The sequence below is a fragment of the Staurois parvus genome, unplaced genomic scaffold, assembly GCF_062004578.1.
Source record: "Staurois parvus isolate SC_StPar_1 unplaced genomic scaffold, SC_StPar_1.0 ptg000078l, whole genome shotgun sequence".
Classification (NCBI taxonomy): Eukaryota; Metazoa; Chordata; class Amphibia; order Anura; family Ranidae; genus Staurois; species Staurois parvus.
Window position 1 is genome coordinate 457446 of NW_028317874.1, and position 22661 is coordinate 480106.

At 37.6% G+C, this 22661-nt stretch overlaps 1 protein-coding gene across 8 annotated transcripts in view; it reads left to right on the forward strand.

Moving 5' to 3' along the window:
- Positions 1–22661, forward strand: part of PAX3 (paired box 3) — a 70050-nt gene that overhangs the window by 2319 nt on the left and 45070 nt on the right. For 2 of the 8 annotated variants that reach the window (XM_089669493.1, XM_089669495.1), the window contains 3 exons: positions 882–1117; positions 2293–2422; positions 3813–3944. In XM_089669493.1, the coding sequence (XP_089525619.1) occupies positions 882–1117; positions 2293–2422; positions 3813–3944 (498 nt within the window). The remainder of the gene's footprint in view (positions 1–881; positions 1118–2292; positions 2423–3812; positions 3945–22661) is intronic. The other 6 variants (XM_089669497.1, XM_089669499.1, XM_089669494.1 and 3 more) reach the window with 3 other exon arrangements.

Sequence of the window (22661 nt, forward strand, 5' to 3'; positions counted from 1 at the left end):
TAGGTTCCTCTATGCATTTATATGGGAATTTCTTGAAATTTGAACAATCTATGTGGGTCAGGCAGATTATGCATTCAGAGATAATATCTATATAGATTCCTCTATCCATTTATATGTGAATTTATGAAAATTATACGGGATAGGTCAGGTAGATAATGTATCCAGAAATAATATATCTATAGGTTTCTCTATGCATTTATATGGGAATTTCTTGAAGTTTGAACAATCTATGTGGGTCAGGCAGATTATTCATCCAGATATAATATCTATATAGTTCCTTTATCCATTTATATGTGAATTTATGAAAATTATACTGGATAGGTCAGGTAGATAATGTATCCAGAAATAATATATCTATAGGTTTCTCTATGCATTTATATGGGAATTTCTTGAAGTTTGAACAATCTATGTGGGTCAGGCAGATTATGCATCCAGATATAATATCTATATAGTTCCTCTATCCATTTATATGTGAATTTATGAAAATTATACTGGATAGGTCAGGTAGATAATGTATCCAGAAATAATATCTCTATAGGTTTCTCTATGCATTTATATGGGAATTTCTTGAAGTTTGAACAAACTATGGGGGTCAGGCAGATTATGCATTCAGAGATAATATCTCTATAGATTCCTCTATCCATTTATATGGGAATGTATGAAAATTATACTGTGTGGGTCAGGTGGATAATGTATCCAGAAATAATATCTCTATAGGTTCCTCTGCATTTATATGGGGGTTTATGAACTATACTATTCCTGTGGATCAGGGAGGTAGGGGAGAAGTGGGGTGATGTGTTTCAGTCACAGTTTATGAAATGATAATAATAGTAATAATCAGAATAATAATAATAACTCTCTGATGTCTTTTTAACATGCAGTGTCCACTCCTCTAGGACAAGGCAGAGTGAACCAGCTCGGCGGTGTGTTCATCAATGGCAGGCCTCTTCCCAACCACATCAGACATAAGATAGTGGAGATGGCCCACCATGGCATCAGACCTTGTGTTATCTCCCGCCAGCTCAGGGTGTCCCATGGCTGTGTGTCTAAGATCCTGTGCAGGTACCAGGAGACTGGATCCATCAGACCAGGAGCAATCGGGGGCAGCAAACCCAAGGTGAGGACCTACTGGGAGAGAGCGACTGGGGCCACTTGTGTCAATGTAGAACCTGTTATCTGAGTGCTGCTCAGTCCCTGGAAGGAAATCCCACCCAATCCTCTGTATCTCCATAGGACATCAGCAGGACTGAGCTAGGACTGGGACACTGGCTGCACTGCACAGGAGTTTATACTGTATCTGTTGAACTCATAGGAGCATTGAGTACATGGAGAAAGTGCAGTGTCAGATATCCTGTGCACACAACCATATGCTGCTACTGGCCATCATAGGAGGGATCAATAGAGCCAATAAACACAATTGACCCCGAGTCAAACTGCGCCACTCTTATGTCAGCGAGATCCCACTGCAGGAGCTCTATCTTCATGTCAGGCTAAACCACAGAATACACTTGCCCTTTGATAATTGATGTATATATGTTTTATTAATTTAATAAAAATAACAAAAGCAAAATATATATATATATAATTAAATTGCTAAAACATATATACATATTGAAAACATTGAGAGTAATGTAATACTGTATGTGTGTATATGTGTGTGTGTGTGTTTAAATAGTTGTTCGTTGTTTAATATATTTATTGTTTATATATGAATATATTTCTTATGTGTGTTTAGGGATTTGGAATATTTTTGTATCTATCTTTCTTTCTTTTTCTTTCTTTCTTTCTTTCTTTCTTTCTTTCTTTCTTTCTTTCTTTCTTTCTTTCTTTCTTTCTTTCTATCTATCGTATGTGTTTTAATGTATATATACAGTACGTGTTTTTTTAAATCTACATATGTTTTTTTAAATTTTCTATAACTGTGTACACTCAGGTGGAGCAGATTTGTAAATAGCAAATAGATAATAGAATTAATGATAGAAGTGATGAGAGGTTCAGACCGCCTATCCCATAAGCATGGATGATTTGAGTGTTCTCATCATTAGTCCCATCTGTAGCTCTCTTGTACGGTGCAGGGGTAGTTATCCTTCCACCTGTGGCATTTCGTGTAATGTGATCTGAGATTTTTGCCAGCTTCCGAATTGTCAGCCCAGAAGTGGAGAAGTGCAAGGTGATCTCCCCTCCCCTGTGTATGTATGAATGGATGGATAAATGGATGGATAAATGGATGGATGGATGGACTGGAGCTGCTACCAGCCGCTGGACTCACCTTATGTCCTCTTCTATCTAAAGCAGGTGACCACTCCAGATGTGGAGAAGAAGATTGAAGAGTTTAAACGAGACAACCCGGGTATGTTCAGCTGGGAAATTCGAGATAAATTACTTAAGGACGGAGTTTGTGATCGAAATACCGTTCCTTCAGGTATTACAGCCATTAATATTGATAATCCAGATCATCCATCTCTATTAGAAGCGGCCCCATCACTTAGGCAATAAAATCTATTGATTGCTGCTCTATGGAGAGGCCGTGGCTCCTCCTGTGGAGCCAACTGCAGCCATCAAATATTAACCACAGTCTGCATTATTGCATACATGTTAATAGGCTCTTATTGTAAAGTGCACACAGCGACAGCCTAAAATGCTTTTATTGCCGGGGAGGAATTCCTACACCAATTAATAAGAATGAGTGGCCAATTCATACAGCCCTGCTTATAAAAGAATGATTAATCTATAGAATGTATTTCTTCATCATCATCCCAATAAAAAAATATAACGAATAATAATAATAATATTACTATATCCAAGCATTCATTATTTATAGACAATTCAAGTAACCTCAAGAAACCTAATTTACTAGTGATGGAAAGAAGTAGTACTAGTTGCAGTAATAATAAAAATAATAATAATAATTATAAAATAAAAATAACAATAATAATAATATAACAATAAAATAATAATATTAGTAAATAACAATACAAAAAGATTAATAATAATAATAATAATAATAATAATAATAATAATAATACCCAGCCATCATATATATTTATACTAGTGTTGAACAATAGTACAAGTAGTGGTTAATAATAATAATAGAAATAATAATAATAGTAATAACTTTATATTTGCTAATAATATATTATAAAGTGCTGTACAAACTGTTGGCGCTATATAAGTCCTGAATAATAAAATATTAATAAGAATAAATAATATTAATAACGATAATAATTTTATAATTGTTATTAGTATTACTATTATTATTAATAATAATAATAATAATAATAATAATAATGTTTTTTATATGTTTATATGTGTATGTGACCTCAAGGTAACTTTATTCGTCACTAACAAAAAATATTTTTTATTTTTTGTTTGTTTGCCCTTACATTGAATGCAGCTTCTGCTTACTTAGAAAATAATACATTACAATTATAACTAATGATAAAAAAATTGTTATTGATGGTATTATTGTTGAGCAATTACTATTATTGATTTTTAATAAAACACCAGTTCGTGTAATATAAAACAGTGACATTTGATTATACAAACATTGATAGAACATTTCCTTTAGATGTAATTAACTACAATGTATCCTATGTATTGCTATGTTATCAGCAAGATGCCATGAAATACATGGATGTTTTGAAAGGAAGATGTTGGAATGCTTGTAGTCGGTGTCACACCACACTCCCTCATAGTTTGGTCTAGTATACGGCTGTGTACATGCTCTGGGAATATTACATGGGCAGATAATTATGGGATGGTGGACAATTGTCGAAATGAAACTACAAGCCTGTCCTTTATGTTCCTTGCAGTCAGCTCTATCAGTCGCATCTTGAGGAGTAAATTTGGGAAGGGTGAGGATGAGGATGACCTGGAGAGGAAGGAGCAGGAGGAGCAGGAGAAGAGGACGAAGCACAGTATAGATGGGATCCTGAGAGAGAGAGGTACATCCTTATATACATTTCCAGCTGGGACTGACCTGTATATACACAATGATGTTCACTGATGGGATATGGGGACCTAACAACCTGCTACACTGCTCAATCAATATATTGTCCTATTAACGGCCGCAATGGGATTCCCTATGATTACCTCGACATTTTATTTTTCTACACAAATTGAAAAAAATCACTACAGCCTGATTAAGTTTTAATTTTACATTTGTGAAAATTTAGATGTTCTTTTAGTAAATCACCCCCTGTGGTAAAATTTTGTAACCTGTTGGGGGAAAAGGCAACATCACAACCTTTCATTTGTATAGCTTCGACGCTGAAGATCTATAAGTCCCAGCCGGAGGGTTGCATGTTTATTTATTTATATATAATAGTTTTCCTATTGTAAGTGTATTATTTTTTGGGATTATGCATATGCCTACCGAGAGGACACGTGCTGTGATTGTGGTATCTTGTAGAATTAGTTTGGTTCTTGTGGTGGATGTTGCAAGTTTGGTGTAGAGCTGTGCTTCCATTGTACTGTATCTGATGATGGGTGGTGTGCTGTCAGTGTCCGGTCAGCTCTCCCTGGACTTACTGCTGCGATGGTGGATGTAGGCACTGTGCACTGATTGCTCTTTACCTGACTCATATTAGCGGATCCTGGACCTGTGCATGGTGATGGCAGGGGTAGATAGTATCCAGGAGGGGACTAGGAGGGCTGAAGAAAGGCAATGGAAGTTTATAGAGCCTGGCAGATTAGTTTTAGACATCAATAGGAAACCACAGGAGTTCCAGATTGTGTTCCGTGAGGGACTGGCTGGGGGAACCGCATAAACTTTATTTCCTTTATGGAGGAGATCTGTAACTGTCATCTGACCCAGAACAGCCCATCCTACCCCCCCCCCCATCATTAACCCCTTCCCTGCCGGCCCCTCCAGCCACCCAGAGCCGGGCCTTGAAATGATATACTTCCTTCGCAATACACAAACTTATTTCAGCTGTTTTCAGGGCCTTTGATAATAATTCCATTCCAACAGAAACATTTGTCCTAGAAGAAATGAGAAACAGAAGCCCTGTATTTCCCCAATGCTTTTTAATCGGATTCCCAAAGAAAGCAAAAATCCAACAGTCCATAGAACAGGCAAACCTACAGTAAATCTATCTATCTATCTATCTATCTATCTATCTATCTATCTATCTATCTATCTATCTATCTATCTATCTATCTATCTATCTATCTCTCTGTCTATCTATTCCTATTATTTCTTTCTCTTTCTTTCTCTTTCTTTCTTTCTTTCTTTCTTTCTTTCTTTCTTTCTTTCTTTCTTTCTTTCTTTCTTTCTTTCTCTCTCTCTCTCTCTCTATTTCCTCAGATGAGTATTTAGGGTTAACCAGTACAACCTTTAATAGGGTTCAATGTAAGATTACAAACAATTTTACTATACATTTTACTATACATCTACAAAAACCTGACATGTTCCAATATATTATAGATAATTATGTGTGCTATTCATGGTCAGAAATATGATAAGGGGGTCTTCCTAGGCTTGAGGAATGCCAGCTAATGGTAATAATAATATTAATCTAAGTTTGTTTTTATTGATAGGATCATCTTATTATAGTACTGATTATATATATATATATATATATATATATATATATATATATCACCCAGAATCTCAGAACTCAGTCTTGGAAAAAAGAAAAGCCTTAGTGTGCATGAATCTTTAAACAAACACATATATATGGAAGAACCACAGAGCACAGATTAAATGCACCTTCTCTCTCTCTCTCTGTATGTATATATATATATGTGTGTGTATATATATATATATATACACACAAATATATACATACACACACGTACATAGTGCCATGTATGTGGCCATGTATGTGACCGGCCCAGATATTTCCATTGCAGTCTCCTGGAACTCTTCATCCCTCCATACAGCCTGTCTACCTGTCTGTCTCCCAGTGTAATGAGGCACTTTGGGATTGCCTGCAATTATTGCCATCGGTGTCCCTATACAGGCACTAGAGGGGACAAAAAGTACCAAATGAGCTGGTCAAACATTTGTACAACTTTTCCATGGATGACAAAGGAGCCTCTCCATACACAATCTACACTTGGAGATGAACTTGGGGGACAAAGGAAGGAGAGTCCATTGAAACTCACACTTTAGCTCTGCTCAGACAAAGCTTCAGCTAGAAGCAGCTTGGGCTGGACAAAGGAGAGGCTGCCTTTTTTATAATTCAGGGAGAAAAGAGTGAGAAAGCTGCCTCACAAAGGCCCCAGAAAAGACATTATGGGCTTGCAATGAGGGATGAATAATTCAATAGCCACTGCTACTGAGAGTTTTATGGACTCTTTACTGTGAAAGAAAAAAGGCCACTTTTACCTACAAAATGTCTCTGGGCTGTCTTTGGGCTTGCAGGATCAGTGAAAGAAACTTACTGAACCATTAACCCCTCTAGGCTGCCTCCATTCATTGAAGACATAGATGGAGAGATGATAGATAGATAGATAGATAGATAGATAGATAGACGGACAGATTAGATACATACAGATGCCACAAATAAAACTTATTGAGTATTTCAAGAAGTAAAGAAATTCTCAGTTGTATATTGCATTGGGGCACTTAATAGTTCCTAATGCCCCTAGCGCCCCCTTGTGGTGGTGGCAGGCTGGCGGACACAGGGACTTTTCCCCTCATACAGTACCATCAGACTCTTGATGCCTTTTATAACAAATGGATATCATTAGGGACAATGCAACTCAGAATGAAAGGAAACTTTTCTCTTCTCTGCTTTTGATTTCTGAAGAGATTTCTGAAGCCCTAGAAATAAATGCCACCAGCTTTACTGGATGAAATGTTCCTGCCTCATAAGACCACAGGTTAACCCTTCACTCTACTCCTTTAGCTTAGTGACAAATGGAGGGAATTTCTTCTGCAGGTCAGTACTGGGACCTCTAGATGTTGACACTAGACTGTAACTGCTTGAATGAATTTATTAAGCAACTGTATACTATGTTTTATATATCAGTAACATATATATATATATATATAGATATATATACATTGTACATACAGTATATAAAACTAACTATTCACTACATGCAGAATTTTATATATTTATATATATATATATATATATATATATAAAAATATAAATAAATAAATATATATATAGAGAGAGAGAGAGAGAGAGAGAGAGAGAGAGAGAGAGAGAGAGAGAGAGAGAGAAATACAGGATATCAGTGATGTCATGATGTCGGTCCATATGGTCATTTTGTATCGCCCAGCGAATTGTATTACTTTTTGTCATATATTTCTTCTCATTTGTGCAGATAATTTTTCTTAGATTAGTTTATTTTCTATTAGCCACAAATGATAATATACATAAAACTACATGAATCTATTCCTGATTATTTTGATCACATCACTTATTTCCAAGTCTTTAATTTTTTAAGCCATGGGGTGCCATAAATCTCCAAAGGGAAACTTTTTCTCATGAAGTCCTATAATTTCATATACAAATATAAAGTAATCAGAAAAGTAGATTAGACGATTGATGATGAAATCATTGGAAGCAGGAGGCTCCCCATACAGAGAGAGAGAGGCAATTGTTTAGATGATAGTAAATAAAGTGAAACCATTAATTATGAATGTCTAATTTTGTGTTAGGGAAATTTCAAAAACATTTTACTGAGTGAACAGACTCCTTGAGGCCCTGATCAAAGTGGTGCCCTGCAGTAACGCATGCCAGGGCACCACAAAGTAACTTCTCAAAGCATATGTGTTTCTGTGCTGCTGATAATGTTACATGCTACATGCACTTTTTTTGGTGTGCTAATGCAGCATGGCAGTGTCACCCTATCACGTTGCAATATCTCACAGAACATGCATCAGTGCAATGTGGTACCATTTATTCTGAATGGCACCCTAATGAACCCGGCTGATGGATGTAAATTGCAGCACTGTACAACATGCAGTGCATTGTGCTGACAAGAATGCTGCCGCAATGATTTTTGGTCCATTGTAGTGTGTTGGGGAGCCCATTCAAATGAATAGTCTGCCCTAACATAACACATGTTAAAGCACAAAAATATCTCTGGCAGCACAGTGCACTGCAATGCATTTAAATGCATTGCCACATGTTGTGAGGCACTGCAACCTACGCCTGTCAGCAAAGAGTGTTTAGATGTCATTCAGAATGAATAGCATTGCATCAAACTTACGTATTTGTGTGTTGACATGCCTTGAAGTAAAGTATGTGGTAACAAGCCCTTAGCGGAAATGGGCCCTAAATCAGCCACATGACTCCAATTCACCACTGCTATGTATGATTGCCTTTTGTATTTTCCCAGTACTGCTAGTTCAGCCTGGGGTGTGTTATTGGTGACTTGGTTCCCTGCTAATTCTAGTAGCAGTTGAATTAATGTATAAGCTGCCTCTAGGACATATGCCCAGGGTGCAGTTGTAGGGATGCTATGACAAGTGCTGTATATTAGTAGTAGGACGAATAGTAAGTGTCTCTTCTGTGCAGTTGTATGACTTCTATTGCAAGTCCTGTAGAGTAATAGTAGGGCAAATTGGAAGTGGCTTTTGGACAGTTGTAGGAATCCTGTGACAAATGCTGTATATTAGCAGTAGGATGAATCAGAAGTGTCTTTTGGACAGTTGTAGGTCTCCCATGACATGTCCTGATATTAGTAGTCGAATGAATTCAAAGTGTCTTTTGGACAGTTGTACGTCTCCTGTGGCAAGTCCTCTATATTAGTAGTAGGATGAATTGGAAGTGTCTCTTTGTACAGTTGTGGACTCTTATGACAAGTCCTGTATATTAGTAGGATGATTTGGAAGTGTCTTTTGGACAGCTGTAGGTTTCCCACGACAAGTCCTGATATTAGTAGTAGGATGAATTCAAAGTGTCTTTTGGACATTTGTAGGTCTCCCATGACAAGTCTTGATATTAGTAGTAGGATGAATTCAAAGTGTCTTATGGACAATTGTAGAACTCTTATGACAAGTCCTGAATGTTAGTAGGATGAATTGGAAGTGTTTTATGGACAGTTGTAGGACTCTTGTGACAAATCCTACATGCTACAAGGATGAATTGGAAATGTCTGTTCTGTGCTGTTGGCCTCATCTCAGAGTTCAGTGCTAGGGACAAGTCTCCCAGCCCATATGGGAACCTAGTTTTCCAAACACAAAATAGGAAGAGCTTATTTTTTTCCCTTTTATTGTGTGTCCTCATCCACATTGTCTGCTCTAAACGTGAATTGGGTCCTCTAAATATTTCTGTTGCTGCTCAGTGTGACATTTACAGCTCTGCGGAGTGTATTAAAGAGCTGCCAGCTGAATGGGTCCCTGTGTTTCCCCCATGCAGAGTGGAACTGGCCCCCAGGCGGCGTCACAATGCATTTGTCCCTGGTCAGGCGCTCAGCCCCAATAGACTCTGTGCAAACTCTTCCCAATCTCTGAGCTCTGGAGGCAGATTAAATTGACTTCTTTCTTCCTTTCTCACTTTCATCTTGAACGATTCCCGCCCTCTCTAGCCCCGGGCAAACATTCGTGAAATTTCTACAGCCTCCCCTATTTCTTTTATTTAACCCCTTGTGATTGCAGAATCTGGACAAGATGTTCAGGGCTTTCTAAGCACTAGAAAAAGATCTCCAGGGTGCCTAATAGAAGTCAAATACTGTAACGGGGAGTATAACATAAAATTAAACTCAGATGAAAATAAAAGGCTAGGCCTAGCGCACTCCAGTGGCCAAATCAAACTTCTTTGGGCCTTTGAAACTATAGTATAACTATAGTATAAGTCCACTGGGTACGGTATATATTTTAGCTCCCATTGGAAAGTTGACATAAAACTAATTATTAATGACTAATTTGTACATTGTTTTGTACTTGTTTTACAATATTTTCATGAAGGTATTGCTATAGGTTTGTTGACTGTCATTCTAGTGGTATTTGAGATAAAATCAATTACAGGACGGGCACAAACATATTTTATTGTGATCTGTTAATCAGTATGGGTCTTAGATAACCTATAGACTTGCATTAAGAGGATCAATACTGCACTATTAAGCAGAAAGCACAGCGAGTATACATAACAAGTGGACTGAGTAATGTTAATAATATAACACATACACCCACACACACCATGCTTTTACCATTTTACCAATGTATGCATCGAGCTGTTGTGCTTTAGGACCCTGCCTTCTGGTACTTGTAGTTCTCCTTTAGCTGGCAACCAGTAGGTTTCACAGTTTTGAATGGGAAACTTTCTGTAAGGAAGTTGAAAGGGATCTGACATAAGGAGTACATATGGTGGCTCCACAGACATGGTTTTGTTCTTAGTGAAAGCTTCTTTGCAGGGACAGAGACATATTTTGTTGCTGTGGTCACGGGATGTGTACAGAGCAGCGCTGTATACGGGACACGCGACTGCCAACCCAGAGCTTAAATATTTAGATGCAACCTGACAATCAGGGACTTGTTGCCCAGCTTTCATCTGCCTGCAGCTAAGTCATGTGCCAGTTAGATGGTCGTCCTGATACTACTATCCAGGGTCAACAACTCTACGTTACTACCCTCCAGGGTCATATTAGTAAAGGGACAAGAAGGGCATTTGTCTCACCAGGACAGGTCAACCACCAAAAGATTTGAATATAATTGAATATAGATTGTGAAGTTGTAAAGGAAAAATATATTGTAACAGTTTATGAGATCTAGATAATGTTTAGCTAGTTGTTTTAAGGCCAGTGCTGTGGTACATTCAGTGGTGTGATCTCATATGTCTGTATGGAGCAGCTTGGCTGAGCTTTTCATAGAGTGCAGTCATAAGGATGCTTACCACCAAAATTCTCTTTGGAAACCCTTGCTTTTACCTGTATATTTACCTCTCAAAGCTAAGAACAAAGCCCGAGGCCTTACAACTATATTAGGATTATTAGGGCCTTTCTATTTATATTTTTACATTTGCTGCATTTTTCAGGGTGGGCAAAATTTCTAGACATAGGGAAATCCATTGTTTTCTACAGGGCCCATCAGATTTCTTTAAAAGTGCCTTGGAGAAAAGCCCTGCATGCTTCATTGTTGGTGCATTGACTTGCATTTTGCCATCCAAGAGGGGGTGCTTTATTAAAACTGGAGCAAACAGAATTTGGAGCAGCTGTGCATGGCAATCAGTCAGCTTCTATCTTCCATTTGTTCATGTAAGTTTTGGAAATGAAAGATAGAAGCTGATTGGTTGCTATGCACATCTGCTCCAGATTCTCTCTGCTCCGGTTTTGATAAATGCCCCCTCAACTTATTCAGTTGATTTAGCAATGAAGTATCTAGAGAGAAAAAAAATACATGAAACTACTTTTTAATTCAATGGGGCAGTTCACATACAGTTAAACACCGTCTGTTTTTTGAGCACTTGAGTGCATGTGCATTCTTCTTAAAATAAATGACAATAACCAGGTTATAAAATAATTTTAAAATGTTTTTAAATATAAATATCCTTAAAAAAAAATCTAAAAAAACATTAAAAAGTTATTATGGTTAGTTGTGACCATTCGATGAGCATCCTGGTGGCTATGCACAAAGACAACTGGGCAGTTTACGGTGGTGCAGAGTGTGTGGTTTGCACCACTGTCCAATGTATATATATAGATCTTGATTTCTAAGGGACAGTGCTTCTCTACAAACATATGCTAGTGTTTATCCCTGAACTGCAGCACAGAGCAGTTCTGGGGCTAATTTCCTATTTGTAGATGTTCATTTCATGTTTATTCATGTATTATACTCATTTTACTGTTTGCAAATGGCATGCACAGGACGTCAGCACCATGCTGAGATCTTTTTATGGAGAGTGTACAGTCAGCTACCTGACAGCATCCTATTGAGCTAATGGGCTGCTGCAAATTCTGGAGGGGATAAATCAATAAAAAAATCTTTTTTTCTCAGGCAAAGAAATTTACAAGGGTGATGCCAAGCCTTGCTTGATCTAGTAGTTCCACACATACTCAGAAGACACTGTATATTAGTCTGTGGATGTTGGGTGTGATTTACTGAACAGGGAATTGGTATGCTTTGCTCAGAGAGCTAAACAGGTTGAAAGGTAGTATGAACTCTTTAACTATTGAATAAGCTCATAAATAGGGACACACTAATTAGAGTTTTCATTTCACTGAAATGTTGGCGATTAAGTATATGAAAAAAAGCACAACCAGGGGCGGACTGACCATTTGGAAACTCGGGCACTGCCCGAGGGCCCGGGGTCAGTAGGGGGCCCCATGAGATGCCCCTGGTACCTTTTTCATAGGCTTTTTTGAGTTTGAGCAAGGACACAGGGGCCCCATGATCCCCTATTGCCCGGGGGCCCCATGAGTTGTCAGTCCGCCCCTGAGCAGAACTTTGTTTTTCAAGAAGATGTTCCATGAGCAGCTTAATTATCAAACTGAACATTTCTGCTTTGGTGACAATAGCTACTGAAAAATGTTATAGATCTTACTAGCTCCCAGGAATGTGACCAATACAGGGTTGTGGGGTGCATTCCATTACAGCTCTCTCTGCTCAGCCACTTAACTGCTAATATTTGTGACAGATGATCTATTGGAGGGTGTGATGTGCCCAGGGCACAGTGTTGTCATAGCGCTCCCCTGTGTAGTAGAGTTGCTGGGGGCTCATCCAGCTTTACACACTCCTAACTCTGAGTAATGGAGCGGAACTACAACAGCTCTGCGCTTCATGTAGGATGAAATGGACTGGATCGCTGGGCAGTAAATCTAAGGGCTGGTTACATGTCACTAGCAATCCTGGCATGCCTAGAACATATGTAACTGGCTAGTAACTGAGTGTGACAGTCTAGCAGTTGTGTAATCATGTGCTTGCAAATCATTGTCATCAGGAAAACTTAGGTTCCATGCACACTGGCTTAAAAATTGCTGCTTCTACAGGAGTATTGCGTTTTTGCTGTAGAAGCAGCTCAGTGTTATCCTATGTGTCCATGCATATTAGGATGATTAGAGGACTATTTAAGGCTCAACATTTAGAGGCAGGAAAAAAAAACCCTTCTGGTTCACGTTTTCGATTAGAGCTTTCTAGCAGAAAAAATGGTAAACTATCCTAAACTCGCCTAAACTGTGTACAAAAACGTTCTATATCAGCGTTTTTCTCTGCCAAGGGAACTGGTGTTTTTTTTAAGCTCAGTGTGCATTGAGCCTTAAAGCAACAGTAAATGAATTGCCTTCTGAAAAACATATTAATCTGCCTACATTTCTTATTGAATAATTGCCAATATAATTAATAAAAACTACCTCCAAATATCTTATTTATTTTTAGCTTTATTATGGTCATATGATCACACAAGGCTCCAGCTCTATTGGATGGGAGTAGAATTACAAAAGGGTGCTCGACGGCTTCTGTCACCTCACCTATCCCAGGAGCTCTGGCGACTTGGGAAGCATCCTAATGATTGACATCCCTATACACTTTCTACCTACAGCATGTCTGTCCATGTACAATTCTAAAGTTTAACTAATAAAACACCAAACCCCCCCCCCCAAAAAAAAACATACAAAAAAGGGCACAGAAAGCTCACAAAAAACAAGATTTTATTTTTGGGGGGCTTACAACCATTTAAGTATGTTAACATCTATATTTATGCACAAATAAGCATATGTTTTATGTGTTAACACATAATTAAAACTGTTCCATTAAACTGCACTATTACTACATCATTTAAATAGTGATATGAATTTCAAGTGCACCTAAACAGTATATATATTAAAGTTACACTTGTAATTCATATTAATATGCATACAAACTTTATTACTGCTTAAAGGCTACAGAAAAGACAGGCTGGTGCTCCTGAAAAGTAGGATGCTGATCATAGAAGTTCAAAATAGTCTCTGTTGAAGCAAACTGGACCGTATTGGAGGGTTTTATGTGTCTTCCTCTGGATCATCTATGTAGAGACATAACTTCTTGGTTGTAGAGATAGTGGGGAAGGCTTAGAACCTCTGCTAAATTTAATACTGTGTTTGTCCCTGTCACTGGAACTTGACGTGAGAGGCAATATTCCAACAGGAACATTTGACAATTTAGTGAAATTGCTCTCACTTTGTAGATATTCCCCTTTACTCCTTGTTGGTCTCCAGGAGAAGGGAAGTTTTCCTAAAGGAACACAAACAGCAATAAATATCCTCAGGGTTTTAACTCTTGCTTACTCCATTCAGATCTAAAAAAAAACAGGTTTTGGCTTCAAATGCAATTTAAAGGTTGAACTCCATTGGAAAATGCCCTACATCTATGTATTTAGCCATACAAGAAACATGCAGACTTGTTTTGTTTAGTACAAGTCTTGGACTTTTTGAATCCATCGAGATCTTTCTCTCTAACTTGACTGAAATTACAGTGTGGTGCAAACTTAGTGAAATTAATATTCCCTTAATTTGCAATAAGTGTACATTTGGATATTGGTTGCAGAGATTTTTCCATCTTTCTAGAAGATATCTGCATGGGGTAAACCAGCACTTCCAATGGTTAGAATGATTCTGCTGTTAACCTCTTGATAGATCTTGATCACCACATGTGATGTTTTTGTAGCTTTTTTTTACAGGTGACTGTATTGGTATAGCAATTCTCACACATATCTCCCAGAGGCAAAAATGCAGTTCACCTATCCTGATTTGTTAAATTTATTTCTGCATCTCACCCTAGAAATATAAAGTTCTCCTTTGTTGATTTCTTGGAGAAGGAGGTTCTTTAGAATGGGGCTACTCCCAAAATGTTGGCTTTTTGCTCCTCCTTTCTCTCTTCACCATGGCCTGGCTCAGTTATCTTTCTCTTTATTCCATTTTGGGTACTCAATTTCTATATTATTTTCTGAACATCAGCTGCTATATGACTTAATTGGTGCTCACTGTGCCTATATACATGCAATTTTGTTGTCTGGAATGAACCGTGGAGTGAATACCTATGCTGTATAATGCCCGATGTGATATGACATACTTGAATATTTGTAGCTATTGTATAATTGTATATACAGTAGATGCCTAATAAAACTTTATTGTTAAAGAATTTTTGTTATATGGTTTACTTACTCTATATATTTAAAACTATTGATTCCTTGGAGAAAGCAGGGGAAACATGGACACAATGTAGTCATTAAATGTTATTTCTCATTTTAGTAAATATTCCTTTGAGTACAGCAATGCTTTTTTCAGTATTCCTGTATAGTGTGGGCAGCACAGTGGCTATCAGTGGTTAGCACTTCTGCCTGGCAGTACTAGGGTCATTTTTTCAAATCCTAGCCACGGCACCACCTGCCTGGAATTTGCATGTTCACCCTGTGCCTGCATGGGTTTATTCCAGGTACTCCGGTTTCCTCCCACACTCCAAAGACATGCTGGTAGGTTAATTGGATCCTGTCTAAATTGGCCCTAATATGTGTATGTATGAATGTAAGTTAGGGACCTTAGATTGTACACCCCTTGAGGGTTAGGGACTGATGTGAATGTACAATATATATGTGTAAAGCTCTGCGTAAATTGATGGTGCTATATAAGTACCTGAAATAAATAAATAAATAAAATAGTCTGTGTTCAGAAGTGCAATGGTTAGGTCCCATACAGCAGACATATGGTTAATCCTGGGTGTATATACAGCAAAGGGGACAGTAAAAAGGTAATTAAGTTGTTTTAATACCTCATCTTAGGGGTTGCTTTACAGCTGTTTTACAACCAGGCATTAGAATGTGAAAAGGATGTCTTTAAGTAGTCTCTTTGGGCAAATATTGATTAAGTAGTTGTTTGTTGATACCTTTGTCACCTCTAGAGAAGCCAGTAGCTTTGCCCCTTGTGTTTTATATGCCATTGTTATTGGTTCCTAATGAGATCAAAGGGTGATCATTTCAGTTTATCTGACTTGGAAAATCCTATTTGGCTGCTAAACCCTTTTGTGGATTTTTGGCTGATCACTGGTCTCTGTATGACTAGATTCAGATTAATTATGCTTTTGATCTCAGTACTTATGATTAAAGACCAAGTTTCTGTAATTAAATATTTTGTGAGATGTATCATCAGTACGTGTTATTTCATTTTAGCACCATTATTTTAAAGCAGTTTTGTCACACTTGCAGCAAGACTATTTTACATGACCAGTAACTGTTCATATCACTAGCTGTGACAATGCAATAGTTGGTATTTCTGTTTTAAAGCAAATGTATAATATTTTGCATATATTTTATTTATTATAAGAAATTAAAATTTCATATTTTCATATTACCAGCCAGTAAGTGGAGCTCTAGGCTTCTTTTCATGTGTTTACCAGATTATAACAGACTGCTTTTCTATAAAATGTAGCTCAATAACTCATATGGGGTTTATTTACTAAAAAGAATATACACTGTTCATTTGGTAAAGTAAATGGTAACTTAGCTTAGCGAAAAAGCTGATGCTGTGTTTACTTCAATCCTCAAATCTTGTACAAGTAAAAATCCCTTTTGTAAAGTGGATGTCCAGGCTAAAGCTATTCTTAAACTTTCTCCCACCCCCATTCTGAATCCTCCTATACTACCTAACCTGTAGAGAAAAGATGTCTATATTTACTTTTTCTAAGGTCCAGTCACATGATCAGCTTCCAGCACCAGCTTCAGGGAAAAGAAGGGACCGCTGACAATGAACGTCTTATAGTAATCCTATGGGTAACCTCACTGCCTAGGCATTGCAGCCTTTGTTGGCAATCTCTCCTCTCCCCTGTAACCAGCACATGGGAGCTTATCACATGCCCAGACCAGAGTCCTCTTAGAATAGGTAAGAGTTAGAAGGGGGGGTGCAAACAGATTTAAGATTAGATAGGTTAACCTAGACTTCCACTTTAAATGTCTTTTGTGCATGGTTGGGAATTTCAAAGTGAACATAACTGCACCATATTCACTATGTTACATGGACATAATGAACGTAAACATGAACATGCACTTTCCAAAGTAAGCATTAACTTTTCTAAGTAAACATTTTTTGTTTCTTTAGTGAGCAAACCCCAGTAATTCATAGGAGTGACATATCCCCTCCTTCCTTCATCTCCTGTTGCTTTGTCTGTGAAAGAAAACAGCTTCTGTTGTGCTGTCTTTTTAGAAACCCTTAATATTCTGTAACACCAGGGCACCCTATCCTAAATGTTTATTTACAAAAATTGTTTTTTCATATAAGCAGTGAAAAAGCTATAAAACATTGGTTTAATAACTGTGTAAACTAAGAAAAAAAACTAATCAAAACTGACCGAAAATACAATTTTTTTTAATTCACACTGAAATTGCTGAGTGATCAGCAATAGAAATTAAGCACTTTTGGACACCTTTATTTACATCTTTAACACATTTGTAGAAATCTACTTAGAGGTTTAATTGAGTTAGAGCTCGGGATAGTGCATATTCCACATTTCTTCAGCTAGAATTAATTTTGTATTACATTGCCTTGTTACTCCAGGCACTGACAGACTTGGCAAGAACACAGTTAAATAGTAACATGATACATGTCCAGACTCTCCTTACTTGGTGACTGATGTACTTCTAAGTACATAATTTGTACTTCTTCAGCAAGGCATTAAAAAGAGCAAAGGAGAAGCACCTATAGCAAGATGTCAGAATTCTTTGGTCTAATTAAAGTAAGATTATGACTAGTTGCTAAGGGACATTGCACTTTGTGCTAATTTCATGTAAAGGAGACCTTCTCAGCAGAGCAGCCTTTCCCAAAATTAAACTTATCTGCGTTACAGAGCAGTGAAATGACACCAGAAGTCAAAGTAAAACAGCAGTACAGGAAAGCAAGCACAGGTCACTGCTCCTAGCAGGAGGAAGATGTGGTCACAGGATGAATGACAGGGCTGAAACCAACATCAGTTCACACTGTCCTTCCACAGCATCACCATTGTTTCTCACTAACACTTTCTTTTATGCATCCACTTCTTTCCACTCTTTGTTACATTTTTTTAGTGCCTGATACCTGGACTGATCTTGATATTTGAAAATGGACCTTAAGGAATTAAAGAAGTTTGGGGTATAAGAAAAATACAATCATATACACTCACCTCCATGCTGCAGTATCAGTCTGATGCTACAGCTGTCCTTGGCTGGCTGTAAGCCCAAGAACTGAACACTCACATGACCTCTGATTACTCTTAGTCCACTTGAAGATGAGAGTGGTGATTGTCAGTCACCGCTCTCTGTTCTGCTCCTCCAGTGCTCACTGGAGTTCAGGGCTAGGGAGGGGGCAGGAGCAGCTGCCCTGGCTCTCAGTCACATGCTGAGAAGCTGAGCCAGCTGCTGATCAGGCATCTGGGGGATCCCAACAATATGGTCAGGATCCATCCAGAGCCTGGAGCGACTCAGTGACATCAGCTGACAGTGAGTTTTATCGGCTGATTCTGGGTTACAGGAAAGTGCAAGTATGTTCACTCCTGTGACCCAGAAGTGAAGTATGGCCAAAAAGCTTTGGCCATACTTCTCTTTTAAGGATAAACCCAAATTTCACTTCTTTCTAATAGTTTTGGACCACAAAATGACTGCACAAATGCAAAGGCAACCTACCACCAGTACTTGCCATTTTTGATCAGTTTTAATAGAAAATGTTCGTGGTTGGTTGCATTCATCAACTCGGTATGTGTATCCAGCAAAACTCATATTGCCTCCTTCTTCCAAGAAGCAACTAGTCACTGGGTTAACACAAAATAAAGAGCTATTTGGATAATAAAGCGCTGCTTCAAAAGAATTTTAGCAATTACATTTAATATTATAGTTTTTTTCTATGGTTGGAGACAGATGGCATTTATTGCTAATCAGAAGCAATTTAGTAACATGCTTTTGGTTATTTATTAATAGTTAGTGGTGCCTATTTACTATTATTACATGGGGGGTATGGTTAGAGGAAAAGGGAATCACATGGACAAAACAAAATTTTGCTCAGTTTCTTTCTAAACACTGATTTACAAAGTACACCGTGGTAATTAGATGGATAGCTCTAATGATCTCTTAGGAATATTGATGTCATTCTGAATTAGTGCTAATGAGCAGTTATTGGCTGCCTTCTGCCTGTGGTAATATAAGCCTATAAGCATGGTAAACTTGGATTGAAATTGGTAGGTGACATCTGTATTGGTGGTTTACATCATAGACATCACATAATATGTGTCTCAACAATTTCAGATTCTGGCATGCCTAGAGACTTATACATGGCTTTGATTTCTCCTCATTCCGACAAGAATATATGACTATACTGTATACCTCAATGATTTTCAATGAGGTTTTTAGCCATTATTATTTCTACCCAGGACTACAACAATTAACTATTGTCATTTCTGATACCATCTTGGAAAGTCTGCATAGATGTCTGCACATTTCATTCATAAAACTTTCATACAAATAAATCTATCCTTAAGGTTTAGAAATCCTCCAGATTTTGAGTGGGCCTTGAGTGACCAGAGTATTCTTTTGTTTTTTTTCCCCACTATTGAGGTTAATTTACTACAGAAGTAGAGACTGTTCACTTTGCAAAGGAAATTTCCATTTTTTTTAACAGAACAACAGAAAAAAAAAGCTGAAGCCGTGTTCACTTTGAATGCCCAGGCATTAACTTAAAAAATGGAGGACTGAAGTGAACTCAGCCTCACCTTATTCACTTTTCTTAGTGAACAGTCTCATGTAATTTAGTAAAATTAACTCTATTGTGCTCATTCAAACGGCATACAACTGTGTGTTATATCCTAGCTCCTGATATATTTTATGATCCTCATGTCTTTTCTCTCCTGCCCCCCATCCCAGTCTCAGGATTACTGAGATGGTAATGTCTGCTTCTATCCATTTGTCATCCAAACCTGGGAAACATGGGTGTACTAATCTATATCTTCATATACATTGTTTTAAGAACATCTATGCTGGCATTTGAATGCCCATATATGATTGGTAGCTACTGGAATTAGCTCATTACTGTTCTTTGTAATGTGTGCAGTATTTCAGTTGTTATGCTACATTGTAAAGTAATGTAATCTTATATAGAAGGAACTTCTGCAATAAATATTTATCAGAGATGTACATACTTGTTTAATTAAAGCACCCACTCAACCAGCATTGCCTTTTTATATCCTTATGCTGCTAGCACGAGTAAATAGATAGGAAAGTATATCATTATTTAGTTGTTTTTAAACTTTTTTTTACATTTCTTCAGTTACTTTCTCGCGGCTTTGGCAAATGATGTCATACATCCCAAGAGTCTTCAGGAGGGGAGGAAGGGCTTTATCAGCTAAGCACGCCCTTCTGCCTGTATGCCTGATCTAAGGACAGATAGATTCCATGAAGTAAATGCTACATGAATCTTTTCCCACACTCAAGATGGCCATAGCCAGAAATGCTAGGGAGTGTTTTCACAAAGTAATTTCTCAACAAAAATAAAGCATGGAGACATGGTTGGATGGATGAGCTTGATTTGATATTAAAAAAGGATTAACTATTAATTAATTATTATTTATGAATTATTAATTAAATAGCACTTTGGTTTGTAGTGCTTAGATGCAGTGTAGTTCCACTTTAATAAATACCATAGTGTTTACAATTGGTACACTCTAGTCAAAATTAAAAAGGAAGCTTTGAGTTTTATAAAATGTATACAGAGTAACTACTCAGATTCTAAGGTTTTTTTCTAGGGATTGCTTTGTGCACCAGTCCGTTGTTTGTAGGCAATAAAAATGTGATGTATCAAGGTGTAAATACTAAGAAAGGTTATATCTGGCTGTTGGTAAAACAAGCAGATTGAGAAGATATTACATAGCACAAACAATTCCACATGCAGAGAGCTCTGTGGCATTAGGTTGTAGTGGATTACTTGTCTGAACCACCTCCTGAATGAGCATTACAGCAAAATGTCCAGTTGGGGGACCTATTATGGATGTTTCAAAGGTACTTCAGTACAGAGGGTTCAGCCCCACCAGGCTCGCTCCCAATTCCTGCTGTCATTAGACAGTGCAGCTCACAAGCATAAGGCACAGAGCCAATCAGATGTGTCCTGTGCCTTGTGATCGCAATGATAAGCATTTGCAGCAATCACAGATGTAAACACTGCATGCTTTCACCTTTGAGATGCCTCCACTTCCTCTCAGAATGACTCACAAGGATCCTCACAGTAATTACAGAGCAGACTGACCATTTGGAAACTCAGGCACTGCCCAAGGGCCTAGGGTCAGTAGGGGGCCCCATGAGATGCCCCTGGTACCTTTTGCATAGGCTTTTTTGAATTTGGGCAAGGACACAGGGGTCCCATGATCCCCTATTGCCCAGGGGCACCATGAGTTGTCAGTCCGCCCCTGTTACAGAGATCAAGCAAGTCCTGCCCAACATCTCCTGGCTTTGCTCAAAGGGAATAAAAGAGGGATTTTCCCAGCTCATCAGTAAATTGCTCAGGTTCTCCCCATTTCTTCTTCCATAGGCAAAATATTGATGTTCCATTTATTGTACAACACTCTTTTAAGCAATGTATCCCAAATGCAGATGATCTCTTTTAAATGTCTGACAAAAAACAGTTGTTTCATGATGTTTGGTCTTTTATCCTTTATAAAGTAAAAAAAACACCAAAAGAAAGGAGAATCTGTCTCAAAAAATTATATAAAATTAATTTGCACACAACTATCACAGCACTGAAAACTAAAAGATAGCCTGGAAAGTAAAGGGGTGTAATATACTGGTACTGGTGGTTAATGTAAACTAATGTAAGTTGACTTTCAAAATGTCTTGCAATATTTGTGGATAGCATTTTAGTTTAGCACAATACAAATCTTCTTGGTTAGGCTTATAATAATAACATTGTATAATATTATAATATACAGTATACAGTATGTGAATAATACAGTATAACGTTTTCACAATAAAAAAACACATTTTTCATAGCATAATTTCATACCTTATGTTCCCACTGTACTCAGTTCATATTGATTTGAAGATGCAGATACAAACAAAATTTAGAAAACCGCTTTTCAATAAGCTTTCAGAATCTGCTACAAGGAATTCATTAAGTTTGTAGAGACATTTACATGCTTTAATTACAACTATGTAGGCCACATGCAGTTAAAATAATATGTCATACAGCAGAATGGAGCTTTCAGGACCATAGAGGAGCCTTTGTCATCGACATCTTGCCACTGCCTGCAGGATAGACAACTCTGGGATAGACCTAGAACACAAAATATATGTTTTCATCTACAACCATTGTTCTGTTGGCAGAACACTAAAGTTTTCACATTTTGCTGAAGTCAGTGAAAGAACAAAACCATCCTTTTAGTGGCCCTTAGATCCCAAATGAACAGGCAGTAATGTCAACTCACTGTAGGCATCAGTATGTGAATGTGAGAAAGTCTGGAGTCTCCATTGCTGTAACTAAGAGGGCAGTACAGATGCCCATACAAAAGCAGATTGTATGATACAATGCAAGTTTCAGCCAATTAGGTTTAAAACAATCAAAGAATGAATAATATGATTTTTCAGTGTACTGAAAATCCAATGATCTCTTCCAGAGTAAACCTCTACATAGCCCATTCTCTTGCATTGCCTATATGTTGTATATTTTACAGCCTATGTTATGCAAGAAAATGAAGGCACATAATAACATATTTATTATTAGTTAATAATTCTACATTTACTTTAAAGTATTTTAATATGATTGTTTTATTTTTGCAGTGTTTTTCT